This window comes from Myodes glareolus, chromosome 2, assembly GCF_982192425.1.
Source record: "Myodes glareolus chromosome 2, mMyoGla1.1, whole genome shotgun sequence".
Classification (NCBI taxonomy): domain Eukaryota; kingdom Metazoa; phylum Chordata; class Mammalia; order Rodentia; family Cricetidae; genus Myodes; species Myodes glareolus.
In genome coordinates this window covers 49,184,791-49,205,855 of record NC_142027.1, presented here as the reverse complement: position 1 = coordinate 49,205,855, position 21,065 = coordinate 49,184,791, and the positions used below count along the sequence as shown (strand labels likewise).

At 38.7% G+C, this 21,065-nt stretch overlaps 1 protein-coding gene across 3 annotated transcripts in view; it reads left to right on the top strand.

Moving 5' to 3' along the window:
- The window catches only part of Gap43 (growth associated protein 43), a 92,117-nt gene extending 71,364 nt beyond the window's left edge, over nt 1-20,753 (top strand). For all 3 annotated transcript variants that reach the window (XM_087900130.1, XM_087900122.1, XM_087900125.1), the window contains one exon: nt 20,138-20,753. In XM_087900130.1, coding sequence (XP_087756256.1) covers nt 20,138-20,223 — 86 coding nt within the window. In that variant the 3' untranslated portion in view covers nt 20,224-20,753. The remainder of the gene's footprint in view (nt 1-20,137) is intronic.
- Nucleotides 20,754-21,065: the final 312 nt, after the last annotated feature.

Here is a 21,065-nt window from a genome sequence, read left to right as displayed (position 1 = left end):
GTCATATCAGTTCAGGAAGAGAACAACTGAGTTGACAGGCTCTGATCGCGCCTGCTCTTTTTTTTCCCCCCCACGAAGGATTTTATTTAATTAAAATATTTTAAATTAGAAAACAGTGCCACTAGTCCACCAGGAGTCATAAGCATCTTTAAAAGCCAATAAAAGCATTTTCAGGGTAAGACTTCAGCTAATACACTGGGGTAAAGCAGAATTTTTCACTGGTACCAGGTGATCAATATAATTTCTCTTTCTATGTGGCTCAGGGGAATTGCATGTCTTTGGTATTTTAGGAAAATACAAGAAAGGGCTTTAAGTGACACCTCATATCTATAAAAGTCAGGTTGAAACCTTCCTTATTTCTCTTGAGGAAGAGAAAAGCTGTCCTTAACAACCAGGATCTGGTCTGGTTCTTATAGGTAATTTTAAGCATTCTCCTGTGTACATAAACATTTTACAGAGCACAAAAATTAGGCAAAGGCACTTTATATAAGACAGCTAAGATCATATCTGAACATAGTCTAAGATTAAACATTGTCCAAACTACAAAATGGCCAGTTATAGCCTTAGTCTGACTATATAAACAATTACGTTTTTCTAGATGATATTTGTTGAAGTGCCCAGTCATAAAATTACCTATCCATGACTTATTCCAATGCAGAATAGTGTTCTGTTTCCCAGTTCGTCACCAGCTCACCAAACACAAACTCAAATAAATCATTTCTGATTCTTTTGAGATGTCTCCTGGTTCCCTGAGGTGCATTTTTTCATGGTTACAAACTGTCAATAAACTCAGTTACATTTAACTACATATAAGCTTCTGGCAGTCTTTGGACAGGAAGTGTTGATGCTCCATAGAATTTCTTTGTTCCCTTAAATAAAAAGTATTTTTTCTCAAACATTTGATTTTTTTAATGTGATATGTGATTTTTATTTTACTTTATTTATTTGTTTATTTTTTACTGTACCTCACTGAATTCAGAGGTTATCTTTGAAAATCTTATCAAACCCTAATGGAGAAAATAGAATTAGGGCTGGGAAAATGACTCTGTGGGTAAAGAAAAATTGGAGACCTGAGTTCAGATTCCAGAATCAAGCTAGTCATAGAAGTGTGTGTCTTGTCATAGTTGAGCTCCTATGGAGGTTGGGGTGCAGAATCAATAGACTCCAGCAACTTCCAGTCTGGTGCATGCATTGATGACAAATAATGAGACCCCCAGTCTCGAACCAAGTGGAACGCGGGAACCGACAGCTGAGGCTGTCCCGTGACTTCATATCCACACTGTGAAACATGAACTTCCTCTCTCTTCCTCTCAGTTTTTCTCTCTCTTCCCACCACCCCCCACACACTCACACACAAAGGGTCAGAGGAAACACAAGCCACTAAATTGATTTTTCCTTTATAAGTTTTCCACTTCTATCTCAAACAAATCGCTCTGACCACTCAGGACAGTGTGAGTTTGCGAGCCTTTCCTTGTACTCCTTGGGTGGGAGTTGGCAGTGATACTTAGGCGTGTGGATCAGACAGACAGCTGAATCTGAATCTGTCACAGCAAGATTGTCATTTTCAACTTCAGTACATTTTCATTTAGCCTCTGCAGTGACAGCTGGACATACTGTCTTGTGGCTATGTAAGTCTCTCCAATAAAGTTACCATATGTGTTTCAACTGAGTTCTGTCCTTGGCTTTGGGATGTTCTTACTCCTAGGTTAAGGGAGCTGAAAGAACCCTTCTCACAATTATCTCAACATTGAATCAATTTGTGCAGACCGATAGTTTGGAAACTATTCTACTAACTAGACATTTGGTTAGTTTGCATTACTTCAGGCCCTGTATTATTTATCTCTTTTTAAAATTCCAGTTGATTTGTGACTCAAACCCAGACCTAATTGTCATCCATACTCACAGAGCCAGAAATACTATCCTTAAACACCTGATTAGAGAGAGGCTCTATGCTTACTGATCAATTTCCATAATTTAGCTCTGATATCTCTGAACTGGCCTCCTCCTAATTACTGTGTTCCAGCAATCTCCACTGCTGTTAGACTATTCCTATAACCACGGACTTCAGATATATTGTTTACCCTCTTCCACCCATTACCTGGATTCATGCCCAAACAGTAGCTGTGTGGCCAATTTCTATTTCTTTTTAATGTCATATGCTTTTGCATTAACTTCATCAGTATTCTATTGGTGCTTTTTAATTTCATGTTTATGGCCTCAGTTGTGGAGGTGCGCCAGGTTAAGAAGAAGAGACATAGGTATGTATAGTGAAAGAAAGTTTTAACATAAATTACCGAGAAATTGATAAAGGCCAGTCTGGTTGTATTCGTAGAGAAAATGGTCAGGTGATGTTCAGTGTAGTTTAAGGTACAGAACTGAAGTTAGCAGGAGAGTTAATTATATAGGAACATATTTGGCAACAGAATCTGGAATTTGGCTAGTATGATACAAAGATAAAGTTTTGTGATAAATAAAGCAATATACTTACAAGATTGTTTAAAGATTATGAATATGATGTTTGGGCTGAGGAGATGGCCCAGCAGCAGGCACTTGTCACTAAACCTGATGACCTGAATTAGGTCCTCAGAACTCACATAGGGGAGATAGAGAACAGACTCCTTTAATTAATCCTCCTATCTCCACCTACCTACATGTTTTGGCATGTGAGAAAGTATGTTTGTACATGTCCACAATAAATAAATAAATAAATATAAGTAAAAGTATTGTTAAGGTGGTAGCATGCTTTTAAGGGTTCACATTAAGCTCATCAGAGACATGAGTCTTTGAAACAGTCTGCAAAGATGATGTGAAGCGGGGTCTTGGGTTATAGTCACATTAGGGGACAAGAAAAGGAAACCTGGCTCTACAGGACCAAAAATAAACCCATAACCTATTCTTAATTAAAGATGTGAAAGAAAACTTGTGTAAGAAGTCAAAACCAAAATGTGCCAATAAACTAAGAGATGGTTTTCCGTAACTTAGAACAATTATAATCCCACCGCCATGATCACAGTATCTTGGTTTGCTCTAAAAGGGCTATAGATTGGTAGGAACAGACTGGTCATTGGTGATGTGATTTACATTTGGGGTTGCTTTGGAATAGAGGAATTTCATTTGGTTGAGGAAGATTTGTTTTCCATGTGTCTAGCTCATTTCAAAAGGACAAACAATTCTAGTCTCAGCTAAACATTTTATAGACAGAGCGGATTTACGACTTCCATGTCTGGCATGGTCTTGCCAGTAGTTTTGGCATGGGGGGGAAAGGTCAATGTCTGACATTGTTACTGGTAAACAAGAGTGACATCCTGGAGTCTTATGAGAGCCCTGATTGTAAGAACAGCAAATTACATGAAGAGGTTCTTTGTGGAAAGCCGCTTCCTGGAGTACGAAAGGATAGGGGGGTGCTCAGGAAGCAAAATAATGGCTGAGTTTCTTAACTATCGCTGTTTTCTTCATCATAGATCTCAGATAAAAGTTAACATTCAAAAGAAGGAACAAAAAGTCAAAGAAAGGTCTGAAACAATGGTAGCGTGATAATAAGGGTAACTGAGGTTTATGGTTTGCAGTGTAATTGTTCTGTTTTGTTTTGGTGAATTCAAGGAGGGCACAGACAGAAAAATAAGGGAGAGGAAGAGAAGATATACAGTTGATAGTGTTTCCTTGTGTGAAGGTCATTGCTTGGAACAAAAGGAATAAAAAGGTTAGTGCACATCACCAACACAGGTTACCCTAGAATTTATGAAAGGCACTGGATAAAAGAGAGATGGCTAACTCTTTTGTTCTATGTTATTCCAGCAATCAGGCTGCATGAAGCATGCAATGGTAGATTTCTATGGAAGATCAGGATAACTTGCAATCAGTGTTCTCAAAGTAGAGACTGTCCATTACTGGAGGTGTCACCGTGGATACCTGCAACAGATTGGGGTTATGGGAAGGTCTCTAAGGCCTCTTTTAACACTAAGGTGTTGTTGGTACATATCTTGATCAATTTCAAATAATTTTGAAAGAAGAACTTGGAAAAAGGAAGATATAAGAGGCACTTTCTATATACAATATGCCCTAGAGAATGACTTTAACGGAGAGTAAACATTGGGTAGAGAAATGGGTGGGGGGCGGAGGGGCATGGCTTTCTTCACTTTTGTTTTCTTTTTCTTTCTTTGTTTGACAGAGTTGTACTCTGTAGCCCAGACTGGTCTTCAACTCATGACAGTCTTTTAGCTTCTTTAGTTCTGGGATTACAAGCATGAGCCACTGTGCCCAGCTCGAAAGATGACTTTTCAAATTGCACTTTATTATTTTTTAAATTATAGCAACATTTATTGAGTACATATTTCATGTCTGAAACAACATGCAACAGTAAATAACACGGACATGGTTGTCTCCCCTTGTGCAAGGCCTACAAAACTGCTAAAAAAAAAAGAGAGAGAGAACTACAAATTGCAATTGGTGGCACAGAAGAAATGAACAAATGGCTGAATTTCAGGGTCTGTGGAGGATGCAGGGTATATTCTGGGTTTGGTGGTCAGAGAAAGGCTTTTCAATTGAGAAACATAAGTGAAAAGGCAAGCCATCCTACAAAAGAGAGATGCCCCACACAAAGGTGCCAAAAGAGTCAAAAGTTTGAGTTTGAAGGAGCCATAAAAAAGAATTCTCTATAAGGGAGTACATGAAATGTAATGAGGATGGAAAAGTAGATGGTGTTCACACTATTGGATGAACAAGGAAGTTTAGATTTAGATTCTAGGCTTAACTTAGTGTTCTAAGCAAGAATATGACAAGATAAAACTTATTAGTTAAATTTGAGGGTTATAATAGGTAGGGATATAGAGATATAGGGATGTTACTAGGGTTGTGAGAACTCTACAGTTGATTTCCACCGAGTTACTCTGAGCCTGCTTTTTCTACCCATTATTGTCACTAATGACGGGTGAGCAGATCCCCTATTTTTCTGATGGGGAAGTTAGAAAGGCAGTGGGTGATATTTAGACTGTTCTTCCTTTCATATAAAGCTATTGAATTAGGCCATGAACAGTCAGTGGCACTGCCTTCAAATTGCACTTTAAATAATGGATCTATGATTCTATCCTGAATACGATTCAGACCACAGGAATCTCTAATCATTTTCTGATTATTCTCCTAATGTTCCCAAATAGCCAAAGTCATAACATTCTACCACTACATATAAGAGAAAATCTTAGAGATTCTGACCAAAAAGAGAAAAAAAATTCGTACCAACACTAATATTGCTTTTCCAATAGTTCTGATTGTGTTCCAGTGAATGCCATTGATTCCTAAAGCAATTCTTTTACTCAAAGGCAGCACCATAATTTGACAAGCCCCAGGAAACCAAAGCATACGAAAAGTACAAAATGAATTGTCCCAGTAAGAGATGGGATTGCATCTATTTACCCACGTGTAAGCTTATAATACAAACGCCTTTTATGGGGTTTGCTTGTTACAATAATGTTTTTTAAATTACCTTCAAAATTGGGTTAAACCTTCACAGTTGGTTTTTTAACGTTCTGCGACCACTGGAATCTGGAGGGGGTGGTTGATAAAGGCATTCACTTTCATTTCCTCCTTTGCAGGACATAAAAATGATCTCTTATGGATTTATTGATACGACAGCATCTGTAATAATTTTAGCAACTTCTGGTCTCTGACTACCCAGTAACTCATTATTGAATTTACAAAATGTGCCATAATCGGTTGTTACTATTCGGCCTAATGAATACATTTAGAGGTCCCTATTTTTTGCCCTTTCTGTGTAGGATTTCTGCTTCATCTCTTACAATCTGAACACAACATGGAAACTTTATAGAGCAGCAGTTCTCAGCTCTGGTTCTGTGAGCCTCCAGAGAGTCCAAGATTACTTTTGATAGCTCTTACGAAATTATATTGAATTGCCTTGTGTGTCACAAAGGAAAATAGAAATGGAGGAAGAGAAAGATGGCGGGAATAGAGAGAAGCAGTACATTTAGGACTGCAGGGAAGAGTCACAAAACAAAACCGTTATTAGAATCCACGCAGCCCTGAAGATGGCGAAAAGCACCATGGTCTCTTGGAAGGACTTATCATGTCACTTTAGCCAAAGCACAGAACCTCTGCCTTCCGTTATCCTCTTAGAGAAGGCGGGAGTGAGATGAGATCATCGAAAGGGCTCCCCCAGCCTTCCCTAATTACATGAACAATTTACTGTAATTTTATGAATCATCACAAGCCAAGTCTGTGATAATATATACAGACTTAGGATTTTTTGTCCTGAATTATGTAGTTCAGCCATTTGCATTGATAAAATTAGCAAGACAACTGCCAAGTTTCTAGTTTGCTTTGTGCTGTGTAGACACAGCCATAAGGGAAAATTACACAACAAGGATAAATAATTGTCTGCCTAATCTCAAGTTCTACCCAAACACATCACAGCAAGTCATGGCAAGAAACTCGCTGAGTGTGATCCGTGGCTGCAGTGCTCGGCTATCATAGGTTTCCGGCTCACCTAGACAATGGGTGTTCGTTCACAAGCGGGAGAGGCTTTTAGGCAGCTGTAGCATGTCTGGTGTCACTCTCTTAGAACTGGAGTCATGCCCAGTTTTAGTTTCTGAATGCCAGCCCCGGAATCAGATAACCAGATCTTACAGTCTGATATCAAATTGTAGGATTTCAAAAACCCTGAGGTTTTTTTTTTTTTTTTTTTTTTTTTTTTTTTTTTTTTTTTTTTTTTTTTGGTTTTGAAGATGAATGTTGGAACTATCCGCTTTGCAGTGAGCCATGGTAACTCAATATATTTGAAAACATTATTGTGGATCAATGTAGGCTTTTTAAAGTAGAAATCATTACAACCTGGAAGATAGCTCATTAATTTTCTCTAAGTCAGACTCAAGAAACAAATCAGAGGAGGAGGCCCTCTGGTCAGCTCAAGGGCCTCTGGGTCCTCCTTTGAAGTGCTTGGTGTCTTCAGTAATAGGGACTAATCTTCCACTTCTGGGAGTCAACCAAGGTCAATAGCCTGTCATGTTGGGGAATCTCTTGGGTAACCATTTAAAAGGGGTTTTCCATACCCGGTGTTGGAGGTTTATTTAGAATAGATGATCTTTGATTCTTGGAGGGATCATTGTCAGCCCAGATGGGAAAATTTCATTTAAACTATTTATGTGTATTTATACACAGATTTACTTATCTTATAGTTTTTTTTCAGTAGGTAGTTAATGGTATGATTCCTTATGACTTTTCAGACATTCTTACTATCCCAAAAAATAAAGGAAAGAAACAAACAAAGACACAAATCATTAGCTAAGGTCTGGGGTGGCTCTTTGAAATGCCATACAAACCTTATATATAATTCAATAAAAGAAAACTTCTGATAAAGGAAGACCAAGAAAGTATATTGATAAAAATGGCCAATAAGCTTGATCATCCTGTTAAATTTCTCCTACGTATTAAGCCTAATAAGTAATACAAATACATCAGCTCTGGGTGGTTCTGTGTGCAGCTTTATTCTTGTTGATGGAAGAAAGTAGGCCTTACCTGGCCCACAGTTTGAGAAAACAATTTGTTATGATGGGCAGGGTATGATATCTGACTTTTTTTCTTTTTTTCTGTTTGCAACTTCCTTCAAAGTGTGTCAGGGAGAACTGTAGAAAACATTTCTCAGGTTGAGGAGGAGAAAGTGAAGTGCCAACTTCTGTCATGTTTGATAAAAGTTCCTAAGGAAGTACGGCCTTGTTGGCTTTGGAAGTCATTTGAGAAGACATCCACTTCCTCCCCAAGCCTGACAACTTATGTGCAGGCTGTGGCAGGATTTCTTACTTGGGAGGGTAAAGAGTACAGTGTATGAGTGAGAAAGAGGAAAGGCCGCGTCAGAGAAGTCCTCCCTGGGAATCCCTTCCTCAGCACGTGCCCCTCCACAGATGGCCAAAAGACTTCCTAGAAATTAAAAGTCTTTCTTGTAATAAAGCTGGAAAGTCTCACTCTATATGATTATTTTTAAAGTTTATTTTTTTTGGTTTAAAGTTTAAACAATGAATTATTAAAGTATAGAATTCTATTAATATGACTGAAGGAAGGATTTTTTTCTTAACATTTTCTATGAGAACCTGACATTTAGAAAAATCACCATTCTCAAAATACCTTGTCCATTCTGTGTAAAATTCACTACACACCTAGGGACAAATGAAAGTTAGGATCTTGCTCATTTAATGTGAGTGCTCCTGTTTTCTGTGAACAGAGCTAACCCCCAGGATAAGGCTATTTCATTTTAAATCAGTCGATATGAAGTTTAGGTGGGAAGTATGTTTTTCTGGTGTGTAAGTCAAAGCTTCAGCAGAGATGTCATTAGCTTTGTACAGATAGTTCTGCTCAGTAGCCTTCATTCTTATCTTGCAAACATCTGACTTTTCATTTCGCTGTCCTGCCAGTTTAGCCAGTGATCCATCTTTACCTTCTTTACCTTTGAAATCATTTCTGGAGCTTGGCCACAGCTTCAAAACTTGGTTTTCAAAGATTTTCCTCTCTCTCTCTCTCTCTCTCTCTCTCTCTCTCTCTCTCTCTCTCTCTCTATCTCTCTCTCCTCTTCCTCTCCCTCCCTCCCTGCCTCCGCCCCTCTCTCTACTCTATAAACAAAAGGGCAGATGTTTATTTCTTTTTGCTAGAATACTTGAGGAAAGTTTCTCCAAGATTGGGTAAGCCTTCAGTAGTGAGGAAAGGGCAGAAGACAGCTCATTTATTGGGCATCCATGTGAGCCAGGAAGTGTTGGTATGTTGGTTTCCTCTTCTTCTTTTAATGCTTGGTTTTCTTCATTTCTGTGAATTTATCATTCCTGATTTATGGAAATGTGAAGTCATGGAATGTACGTATTGAGTTATTTTGTGTCCAGTTCCTAAATATAATAGTTGGCCTATAGCAAAAACTGGAAAATATTCTCTTTCAGAAAACACACATGATTTAATCATGCATCGCATTGTGAAGGACCTGAAATCAACATATTTAGTTCTTAAAACAGCCCCATGAGAGAGGTGCCAACATTACTGCCTATTATAGATAAGGAAAATGAAGCTACAAGAGGTTAAGTAAGTTACTCAAAGCTATAGTGAAATATCATGGGGGGAATTAATGTAGTTCAGTTCAAGGATTATCCCATAACCACACTCTAGGCCATTTATGAATAGTCATGCTTAAAATTCTATCTTTTAAAAACTCTCCTGCATATTTTAATAACTTAGTGAAATTGATAATTATAAAAATTAGACTTGGCAAGGAAATGGAGGATGTCTCCCATAGCCATGAACTCTAGTTTATTGGGATTCATTTTGTAACCACAATTTGAAAGTTAGAGTTACTTTATATGTAGGTGGAGGCTGCTTGTTTGCTTCCTGGCCACTCAGACCCAAATAATAACACAGGAACTATACTAATTGCAACACTGTTTGGTCTATTAGCTCAGGCTTCTTATTAACTAACTCTTACATCTTAAATCAACCCATTCTTATTATTTTGTATTTTAATGCAAGGTTCGTGTTTTAACGGTAAGGTTCGGGATAGGCAACTTTCTCCTTTGGTAGCTACATGGTGTCTCTCTGATTCCACCTTCTTTTCTCCTCAGTCTCTGCTTGGAACTCCTGCCTTTTTCTATTCTGCACTGCCATAGGTCCAAAGCATATTCTTTATTAACCAATGGTAATAAAACATATTCACATCATACAGAGAGTAATCCCATATCAATTATAGGTACACCTTTTTTCTGCTTGATGGTATTAAAGTTTTATTTACATTTAAAAAATTCGTGAATTTTTTATTTTTATCATTTGCAGTATTTTGTGAGCATAGATATTAAGCATAATGCTAGGACTTTGGAAACAATACAGATGCATGTTAATCTTTAGGCATGTTTTAAGTATTGAGATTCATCAGCTCGTCAGATAAAAGAATCTTGCTTTTCTGGAGTATAAATTTGTTTAAATATATCCCAGGAAAAAAGACATTAGTTTATGATCAACTGAAGACTAAAAATGACACCACAAATCACCATATAATGCAAGAAATTTCAACATGAAAAGAATTTTCAACATGAAAGAAAGAGTGATTAATTCTCTTCCTAGAGTACTTTAGAAGAGGGAGACATAGTTGAGCTAGGTCATGAGAATTGGTGAGCATAAATTCAAATGACTCGACTTTTAGTATTTTCTCTACACATGGAATAAAGTACCAGCTACTCCACCTTCCAATCACACCCATTCTTGGTGAAAAGGGTATCTTTGGACCAGTGCCTGAGAAGAGAATTCTTGTATAACTAAAGTATTAGAGGCACACTTGAAGTAAGGAAATAGGACATAGGGAAATGAAAGTAGGGTAAAAGATGGGCAAAGATGAGATTTGAAAAGTGTGGTCTTGTCTCATCCCTCAAAAGAACTCTGAAGCAGAGACTGCACCACAGCACAAAAGTAGGGTATCAGAAAGATATGACCCCTATGGTACCTGAGATAGAGGTGGCCCCACTTTGCATCTCTAGGTCAAGAAGGCAGGTGTGGGTTGCTACCAGCCAAACCTGCAGCAACTGGGAGATGAGAGTCCTGGTAAGGTAAGATCTGCACAGATCACAAATAGCATCGGTTACAATGCACAGAAGCCCTGGACAGGCACGGTAAGGATGCAAAGGTGCAGAGTACATTTGAATTGCAAATGAGGGATAAAGTAACATTGAGAAGGGTTTTTTCTCTTTCTATGCTATGGTAAGCATTTTACAAAATCAAAACCAGATATGTGGTTTATTCATTCTCAAAAGAATATTAAAGTGTTGTATGTAAGTGAGTGTGTATTAATGCATGTGTTAGTCTCCTGTTATTTTATTTTTAAAAACAAATTTTAAGGTTGTAAGACAAACTGGGCCACTATTACAATGATCACTTGCAGTCTGTTTGCAGCAAATTGAATAGAATCTGCTATGCTGAGAGACCAAACATGGAACTTACTTAGGCTTTTAGAAGTGTCTGAGGAAGCTTGAACATGTCCACCAGTCTTGTCAGATGAGAGTTGTAACCTTTAGAAATACAGAGAAGTCTACAGGGGAACAAAAGGAATTAAACCAAAGTCCAGAGACTGAAGTGTATAATTGCCACTGGGTGACACTCAATATCAAAGTTACCTTTCTGTCCCTGATGTCACATTTCACAGAATTCCTGTGCCCCTTGGAGCCATGAATGCTTATGTGTATGCTGACTCCACATTCTTCCTGCCCTCTCATATGCTGAGAGAACTGATGCCTTAGAACGAGAGCCAACTGCCAGGTCACTCTGGCATATTAAAGAGCTAACACCTTTGTAGAACTATATGTGACTGCCAGTTCAGTGTGTAATTGATCTGGGAGGACAGATGCAGGAATAAGTGAACCTTATGGTTATGCTACTGTGAAAATGCTATCAAGTGTGGCGTTTCAGTTTTTGCTCTTTGAAGTTGACTTTTTCATTTTAATCACAGTAAGAAATGAAGTAGCCAGACTAGGAATGTACCTAAGCTATAGAGAGCTTGCCTGGTCCTGGGTTTCTATCCCCAGCACCCCCCCCACACACACACGAGCACACACACACACAACTCAATTAAAATCATTTAATTTTATATATTTATTGCATCTTGTGCCAGAAAATACCTGACAGCTACTAGCCTAGTCATGTAAGTTTTAAGTGTTGCTTTTTCTGCTTGCCAGTAATGGGAGGAGTTGGCTATTCATTTCTGCTGATTGTGTAGGCTGACTGCATAGGTAAATTTAAGAAGTTCATAAAGCAAGTTGACCTACCCTTCTTTGACTTTTTTCTTTAATTTTTGGATCTACTTTCCTTTTAAATAAAAATACCAGCTTTTCTTTTGCATACTAGAAAGACTGTATTCCCTACCAGTTCCTACAGCAATGACTTCTCTTGATAATCTTAGTAATCTTCCTTGTATAAGTGTCTGCTTTTTTGTGTGTTTAGCTCTTCATAACACAATATCCTCTTTAGCCAGAGATATAGAAGTATTGTGAGGGGTATCATTATATCTAGAAAAGTAAAGAGAAAAAGTGTTATTTTTCTTTCTTTGGGAAATTTTTTTTCTGTCTTAGAATGAGAATTACAAAATCCATAAGTTATACTAAAGTCAAGGAAATCTTAAATCCCTAGTTGGTTAAATACTGAACAGACTAAACGTAGAACCCTTTATGTTTTGTGAAGTATTCTAAAATATCTTCTCGCAACTTCTATGTAACTTTCAGTGAAATGGGACAGGTACAATTGTCCATATTACTATTTCTAGATTAGGAAACTAAAGCAAAGGAAAAAATCTAATTTGTTTCAACTCATATGACTAGTTGTTAAAAGAGTCAAGGTAAATGATAGAGTTGCTTAGTCCCACAACTTGTAGGGTAGTAGAGAACATGTGGATGGTATGTTTGGGGTATCACTAAAACCCCATTGCAGCTGCTTTTGACATTTCTTCTTAATTAAATTCTTATTTGTTACTCTTAAAAAAAAAGTAAGTGCTTAATGGATTATTTTCTCTTTCAAAGACTCAGAAAGCAAGGGGCAAGGGTGAAGGTGTAATTTAAAACATTATCCTGATATTAAAAAATATGTGTACAGGCTTGGCATTTTAATATAATTTAAAATATGAAACAATGACAACAAAGGAAGATATGGGTCTACGTGTGAATCAAAAGCCAGTCGAGACTCCAGATTGACATTTGGGGTCCAGCTCCAGAGAAAGACCATGTGAGTCAGAAAAGGGCTGTTTGTGAGTAAGCTGCTAAGTACTGCTTATTACTTTCCTTAGAGCTTTGGAGGTAACGATGGTGCTTAATATTCAAGAAAGATGAAAATAAAAGGGGAGAGGGAAGTGCACCCCAGCCCAGTGGTGATTGGTAGAGTAATTGTGGGCATGGCCCCAGGATGATAGCAGATTCTGTTTAATCAATGTTGACAAGGCTGGGGAGAGCTGGGCAGGCCCCAAGAGGTAATGTTTTACTCGGAAATCCACTCAACCTAATTTCAGTAATGTAGGGCTGTGGAGGGACCTGGAGAAGAGCCAAGGAACAGGGCCATTAGAGCTCCATGTGGGCGACGGCAGCTGGGAACACCGCCATCCCTCCAGCAACTCTGCAACCAGACTGCCTGGATGGGCACGCGAGCAGCCGCTGCTGCATATGCTCCTGGTGTTTGCTCACCAACAGAAGGAAAGCACAGACATACTATTCTCACCCTTTCGAGGAAATGAATGAAACCCATCAAAGGCAAGAACTGCTCCCAGAATCCTTTTTCAGCAAGGACAGGAAAGTCAGGTTGATGTAGAACTTGAATGACCACGGTGAACTTGGTCACACAAATCTCTTTTGTAGCTTTGTCATTTATGTCTACCATTATACCGTGCAAATGCATACAGAGATATTTTACATATTACTGATCTTTTAATGTGACTTTGATCCTTTCATTTAAGTATGGTAGTCATGGAGTTAACGGTACAGCTCACTGACAGAGCACGTGCCTAGCATGTCTAGCATGTACAAGGCTCTGGGTTTAATATACAGGGAAAAGAATGATGTGCCGAGAGAATGGTAGTCGTGAGTCACAGAATGCAGAAAAAACTATGAAGGCTTCCATTTTCCTAAATGTGTGGGATTCTTTAAGAACGTTCAACTTTAAGCAAGTTCAAGAGAAGTGACTCAAGAGAAATGATGGTAAACTCTACCAAGTTTTTCTTTCCTTTACCACTCTTTCTCCAATGAGCAACACCCCATTCTGGAAACTACTAGCATATACAATCCCCAAAGACAACATTTTTGATTCATGCTTCATTATATTCACTGTCTAACCCTGATTCACAGAGCAGCACATAGCTCAGCTCCTTTCATCAGGCACATTAGTGAATGGAGGAGCACACTTCCCTTCATTTTGAAGTGTCTTTCAACTTTGATGCATGAATAATATATGACTTTATTGTCTATATTGACTTTCTCTTTTTAATGTAACACATAAAAATGGTAAAATTAAAAGAGGCTTCCTGGAGATCTTTGGGATTAGAAAAGCAAGTTTTTTCAAAGGCTAAAATGCTGCTGAAGCAAGTTAAACTATTTGTTAAATATTAAAATCATCTGTCTAAATTGTCTCTATTTGTTTTATAACTAGGTAGTATTCATGTGATTTAGATTATGCATATAGAAAGTGGATTAAACATTTTTAAGTTCCCACCTTAAGCTTTTCCTGTGGATATAATTGTTTACTCTTGAACATATGACCACATTTTATTTAATGTTCTCACGATCTCATGCCTTATACCACATCAATATTTTTTTCTTTTTAATGAAAGCCACTAAAACACATCTCCAGTCCTCATAAGGGGATAAGATTTGGGGAGCTGATTTTGGTGTGATTGAAGACCAACTTGGGAGCACATCATGCATATATATTAAAATAGTTTGATTTTATACACACACACACACACACACACACACACACACACACACACTGCCTGATTTAAAAAGTACTGAAAAAGTACTGAAATTAGGTGGATTTTAAAAAACAGAAATCTACTTCTCACTGTTTTGGCAGCCAGAAGCTTACAACTAATCTGCTTTGTCAGTTGAGGGCTCAGTGTCTTGAAGATCTAACATCCTCACTGTGTCTTTCCTCACGGTTTCCTCATGAGGCAGCAGGAACTAGTGAGTGCTCCATGATCCATCTTTTAAGAACCTTTTACCAAATCCCATGTGCTCCATCCTAATCATCTAATCTTTGACTAAGGACTCTACCTCTTATTATTAACACCAGGGATCAAAAGATTTCCACATGCAAATTTGAAGGAATACAAAAATTTGGACTATAGTGCCATGGTTCTTTTTCCTATAATATCTTAATCAAAATATCAATGTTAATATTAATTTTATGTGCTTACTGAGCTCAATGACTAGGAAATCTGTGCTCTACTCCTTCACTTACAGGGGTTCTGCTTTGCTGCAGTAGCCCGTGTCAGACTCACCTGCCAGCTCCGAGCCCTGTTACCTCTGCTCCCGTGATTGACGTTACTTGGCACTGACATGTGACTTCAATCCTTTAGCTTCCTCAGCCTGTTAAGGAACGTCTGTCACAGAGGGAGAGTGATGCTCTGCGTGAGGAATGTAGTTATTTATGTTAATTGGGCTGTGGTAATTGGAGTGACCAGCTGGCCCCAGCCATTCATGTCTTTCACACTCTCCACCATGATCAAAGTTTTTTTTTTCTCAAAATACCAAAGATTACATATTAACTCATCTCTAGAATTTACAAATTACATAATTAGCACCAGAATGTGCCAAGGCCAGCTTTCAGAGTACCAAACACTAATGAGGGTTCTTCCCACCATTTTGAGCCATTTTTAGCAAATCCAACTTCTAGATTGTATTGATACTGAGACTGTGCAACTATGGACTTGTGTTATGGTTCCCGCTGAGTCCATCCATCCTGACTGGGCTAAGGGGAGAGCAGAGGATGTGATATCAAGCAAGAGGCTTAAACAGGCTCTGTGACAGGCTGAAGCAAGCTGCCACTTACCATCCGTGAATATAACTTCATATACATTATTTAATCTTTTGCCTCAGATTCCCCGGATGTAACAAAAGTTGGTTATAATAGCAGCCTGGATAGAAATGAAACAATATAAATCTACTTACAACTGTTCTGAGCATTGACGACAGCTTTGAAGTATTAGTTTAAGCAAAATACCTTACACAAAGGGTCAGGACTCTGTAATTTTTACATCTACATCCAGGCATTGAGACCAAAGAAAACACAAAACTGTAGATCTCCAGCTGTATGACCAGTGTCATGTATCATCAGTAAAATTTGTTTATGGTTGGCATCAGTGCAGGTGAAACCCTGTCAGTCACACAGAGACGGTCTTTTCTGCATGCAGGTCCAAATGGACACTACTCTAAATCACAGATATCCTAACAAGTGTCCTCCCCTTTGATCTTAAAATCCTTCACGGGATGCATTTAGTGTCTACAAAAGTGGATGCTTTTAGAGCAGCCATAACCCCACATCTGACTGTGGTTTCTTTAATTTGTATGTAGGGTTTTCTTTGGTCATGTTTTTGGTTCTTCATCCTAGCTGGCTTCACTTTGTAAAAGTTAGACATAGGGAGACTGGCACTTTCTGGTGGGATTTTTTCCATCCAAGCGCTCTCTCCCATCTTTCCCTCCTTCTTTTTTTCCTTCCTTCCTTTCTTTTGTGTATTTTCTTGGGGGCTTATCAAAACTTCACTTAACGCCCTGAATTGATACATATTATTTTCACGAAGCAGTCAGCTCATCATCTCATTTGACCTTTCTGCTCGGTGTTCAGACAGAAAAGTCACACATGTTTCAAGCAAAATCAGATACATAGAATTAATACATAGAATTGATTTTATGTATTCCTATGAATTAAGCTTCAGCTAAATGACTGACATTGCAGTCGAATCTCATAAATTGTCATTTTCTGGTGTTTATGTTGAGGAGTCTTAAAAAAAAATCTTAGTTTTATAGGGAACAAAAACTTCTATTCTGTAGCCACTGGTTTTCTAGAGCTCAGTTGGGGAAACAGGTATTCTCCTGACTTCTGCTGCCCGAGCTTGTTCCCCTGATATAAAGCAGGTAGATGACCCAAGCTCTAGTTCCGCTGGACTCTCCTGAGTTAAGGGACGTCTCTTTCTGGGCTTCAGTTTCCTCATTGATGAAATGAAGATGCTCACTGCTTCACTCAAAACTCATTCAGGACTTTCCTTGTCTTAGCTCTGTGCCGAACACTAGGGATTCAAGATGGAACAAAAGTTGATATTTTTGCCCCTGAGGAGTTTATATCTAAGTTGTTATGTTAAAGGTCCCCTTCATTGATCATGCTTTGTAGCTACTAATATGTCTTTGTGTTAAATCAATGTGATGACACATTTTGATTTGGATCAGATATTTATTGCTGTTTTCACAGTCTCCCCAGTGCAGAAGAATATTTACCATACTGCAGATGCGTATCACATCATTAAGAAAATAACAATTATATAATATAACAATTATATATATATATATATTATATGTGTATACACACACACACACAATAATTTGAAGCATCAGTAGAAAATTTGTAGGCCTCAAAGCAGCCTTAACAGAGCACTATCAAAAGGACTCTGTGTCATAATAAGCAGCTTTTTACAAGTTGTCATCTTTGTGCCCAGGTAAAGAATGTCAGGTGGAAGTGTTAGAATTGAAGGGTTAACCTGATTCCACCCAACACAGAAAAGCACCACTGCTTTTCAGAAGCAATGGGAGTCTTTGACTTCTGTTTATTCTCTTATATTCCACACGCACAAAATCCTTCTCATTTAACCCACCATACAGCCTCCTTTCTCTTGAGTTTCCTAACTTCCCTCAAATCGTATATATCATAGTTTTATTTCAGTAGGAGAGATTTGAAGTGTTCTGCTTCATCAACTGACTCTTCTATATGCCGCTGGGTTATTTGAATCTTACTCCTGTAGTTTTAAAATAGCTCTAAAATTGCTTCGTGGAGCCGATAATGGCATTAAACCACTTTTGGCATACTCTTAATATCCGAAGGTTTGAACAGTGCCAGGCTCTACATGAAACCTCTACAAGAGTTCTAGACCTCCGTGACCTAAGTCATTGTAATCTTTTCTTCTGGATTATACCAAAAGCTCACAATCCTTGAGGAATACTGGCACATACAATAGTATTTTGACATGACTGAGTTTTTTTTTTCCAATAGCTTGGATTGAGAGAATGTTTTTCAAAGTTAATAGTTGTCGCTTGGAAAGCAGTCTGGTTGAAGGCTCTTTCTGAGTAACCACTGTGCTGAAGAAGTATCTTGTACTAAATGTGAGTCCTGCAAAGGCAGAGAGACTAAAGTTTCAGGTATAGTGAGCCATTATAAGGTGATATTATTCCATAGCTGCTAACATTATCTACCAGATGGGAAGGGCTCGATTATAGAAACTATGAACATTTTCGAGGATATTTTTCTAGATATATTTACAAAGAAGAAATTCCAAAGGTATGTTGATAGTGGTGGTCTTATTTAAATGTAAATATTCAGGTTTGAGAGAATGCCAGTCTACGTGTGAGTAACTTGAAAGACATGTACATTTTTATAATTTTTCTAATGGCCTCCTAAGTGGGATCCATTTCGCTAACCTCAGCATTTCCTTTCAATAGTAATCCACTTTATTTAACACTGCTTGTTCCATCTCCTTAAAGTATATCTGTTATACATTGCCTTCTAATTAAATAAAAATCTGCCAGGCTAATAAGATCCCACTGGCTCCAGTTTATCTGTCTAAGGAAAAGTGGCAGCAAGTAGGTATTAAGAGAGGAAAGCAATGATGAAAGCTGCATTTTAAAGGGCATGGTTATCTTTAGCACCAGGGAGTGTAGAGAAAACAAATGCTAGCGCAGTAGGCTTGGGGCTTCTGTCCTTAGGTTGGCTTATAAAACTGACTCATGATTGCCACATGTGAACTGTGACTTTGAAGAGTTTTCACAGTCTCCGATTTGATAAGAGTGATTCCCTGAGGCTAAAATCTGTGTAAACAGGGTACTTTGTGTTGAACATCTGATTTCATTCTGGGAGTCTGGCTCCAGTTCTTGCTAAGCAGTGCACACCTCCATGACCAGCCCCTAGTGCATATCTGAACTTGTAGACTTGAATGGGCATCCCTAATAGATGCTGTCTTACTCGTGTTTTCATAATTCATGACTGGAAGGATTAAGCATATTTTAAAATTCCATGCGGAGAAGACAAAGTCTTTATGTCTGCCAGTCCCCAGATTATTTTGTTTTTTTTGTCTTCCGCTATCATCTCTTATAGCCATAGATAAACCTGTTCGCTGAGTTTATAAGGCCTCTCTGAAAAATCACTGAACTTAGGGCTGGTCGTGGTATGGGGCATAAGATATGCCCTTAGTTGATACCAAGTAATTTTAGGGACAGTGGATTCTATTTAGGCGTATTAGTAAAATGTCTTATAGCTTAAAATCAGTTGACAATTATCAAGGTAAAGCTTTGGAGTTGGCGGGATTAACCTTCATAAAGACATAAATCTACCTTGTTAAGTAAAGCATTACTCGCTTCATGGGTCTGTGTATTCCCTTGGAATGTGCTCAGCCATAAGAGACTGTAACCCATTACCATGCTTTAACGTGGTTGGTTGTTTATCTCCCTCAATGAGAAGGATCATGGGTAGGTATTCAAGTGTTGTATACCCCATGGAACGATAAATTTTCTTTCTGTTCCACCATATTTAGTATAGAGATTGTTTCTTTGTGGTCATAAGATAAGATGGGTGTTACAGTGTCGGGTATTTTTTGGGTTCTCCATGTATTGGGAAGAGGAGGCCACAAAGGAGAAAACCAACTCCATCCTCCCAAGGAAATTTCCTTCCTCCTAATCAATCTTCAGCTCTTAGTGGCCTCCCCTGGTTCCACCTGGGGTTTAAAATTTATGCATTTTACTTTCCAAACTTCACATTACTAGAAAAAAATGGCAAGATAAACTGGAACAGATTCTCAATGAGCCATATGAATTACCTGCCACAATTATTCTGACACTAAGCAACAGAAAAACAGGTTATTGTGGGTGCCTCGATTGTGAGGCTAAAAGGTTAAAAACCACAGTGATGGGCTGGCGATATGGGTCAGTGGGTGAGGGTGCTCATCACCAAGCTGAACAACCTGAGTTCAACCCCAGGGACCCACACAATGGGAGGAGAAAACTGACTCCTTCTTGCAAGGAGCTTTCTGGCCTAAACCACACACACACACACACACAGAGAGAGAGAGAGAGAGAGAGGGAGGGAGGGAGGGAGGGAGGGAGAGAGGGAGGGAGAGAGAGAATGCATGCAAGCATGCGCACACTCTAAAGAACTGTAGATTCTACCCAGTGACAATTGTCCTTCACTTCCTTTTGTATTGTTAAGCAGTCTCCTATAAAAGCTTCTGGTATGGGAAATTGGATTACTGGGATATTAATCACTACATTATCGCAATCTTTTAGGTAATGACTTGAAAAGAAGAAATGCATTGTACCATTGAGCAGAATCGTGAGACAAAATACTAACTTTCCTTTCTCTCCCCACATCTTGTTTTCTTCCTCAGAAGCTGTAGATGAAGCCAAACCTAAGGAAAGTGCCCGACAGGATGAGGGTAAAGAAGACCCCGAGGCTGACCAAGAACATGCCTGAACTTTAAGAAATGGCTTTCCATGTTGCCCCCACCTGAACCCTGTCTCTCCCACCCTTTCTCTGCTCCGCTCTGAAGTTTCCTCTCCTGTCCCGCTCACGAGTGTGAGCCTGTCCTCTCCTACCTACTAGCCCCCTCTCTCTGTGTGGCAAACATTTAAAAAAAGAAAAAAAGCAGGAAAGATCCCAAGTCCAACAGTGTGGCTTAAACATTTTGTTTCTTGGTGTTGTTATGGCGAGTTTTTGGTAATGATGATGCAGTCATCTTGGGAAATTCTTGCACTGTACCCCAGTTTTTTGATCTGGTGCGTGTGGCCCTGTGGGAGTCCACTTTCCTCTCTATTCTCTCTCTGTTCCAAGTGTGTGTGTGTGCAATGTTCCGTTCTGAGGAGTCCAAAATATTAAGTGAATTCAAGACCACTTCTGTTTCCTCATTTTCAATGTGATGGAATGAACAAAAAGGATTAAAAAAATTCAAAAATCCGGTTTGTTTTAAAAGTAAATAAATAAAGCAAATGTGCCAATTAGCGTAACTTGAGGCTGTGAGGCTCCTTTTTCAATCTGAATATTAATAAATCATGAGAGTAATCAAGTTTGGTGTCTCTGTGTTGTTTTTTTTCCCCCACATCCCTTTGGTCGCTTTGTTTCAACGTATTGGACTCTTGCAGATCGTCTGTTCCCTGAGCTTCTACACTGCCACCCATAGCCCTAATGAGGGAAACACCTAGCCTGGACCAACGACTGCCATCCCGATGAGACAGATGGGTACCGCACAAGCTTGCTAGAAGTGCTGTGACAAAGAACCACAGTCGGTGTCACTTAAGCGACAGACATTTACTATCTCA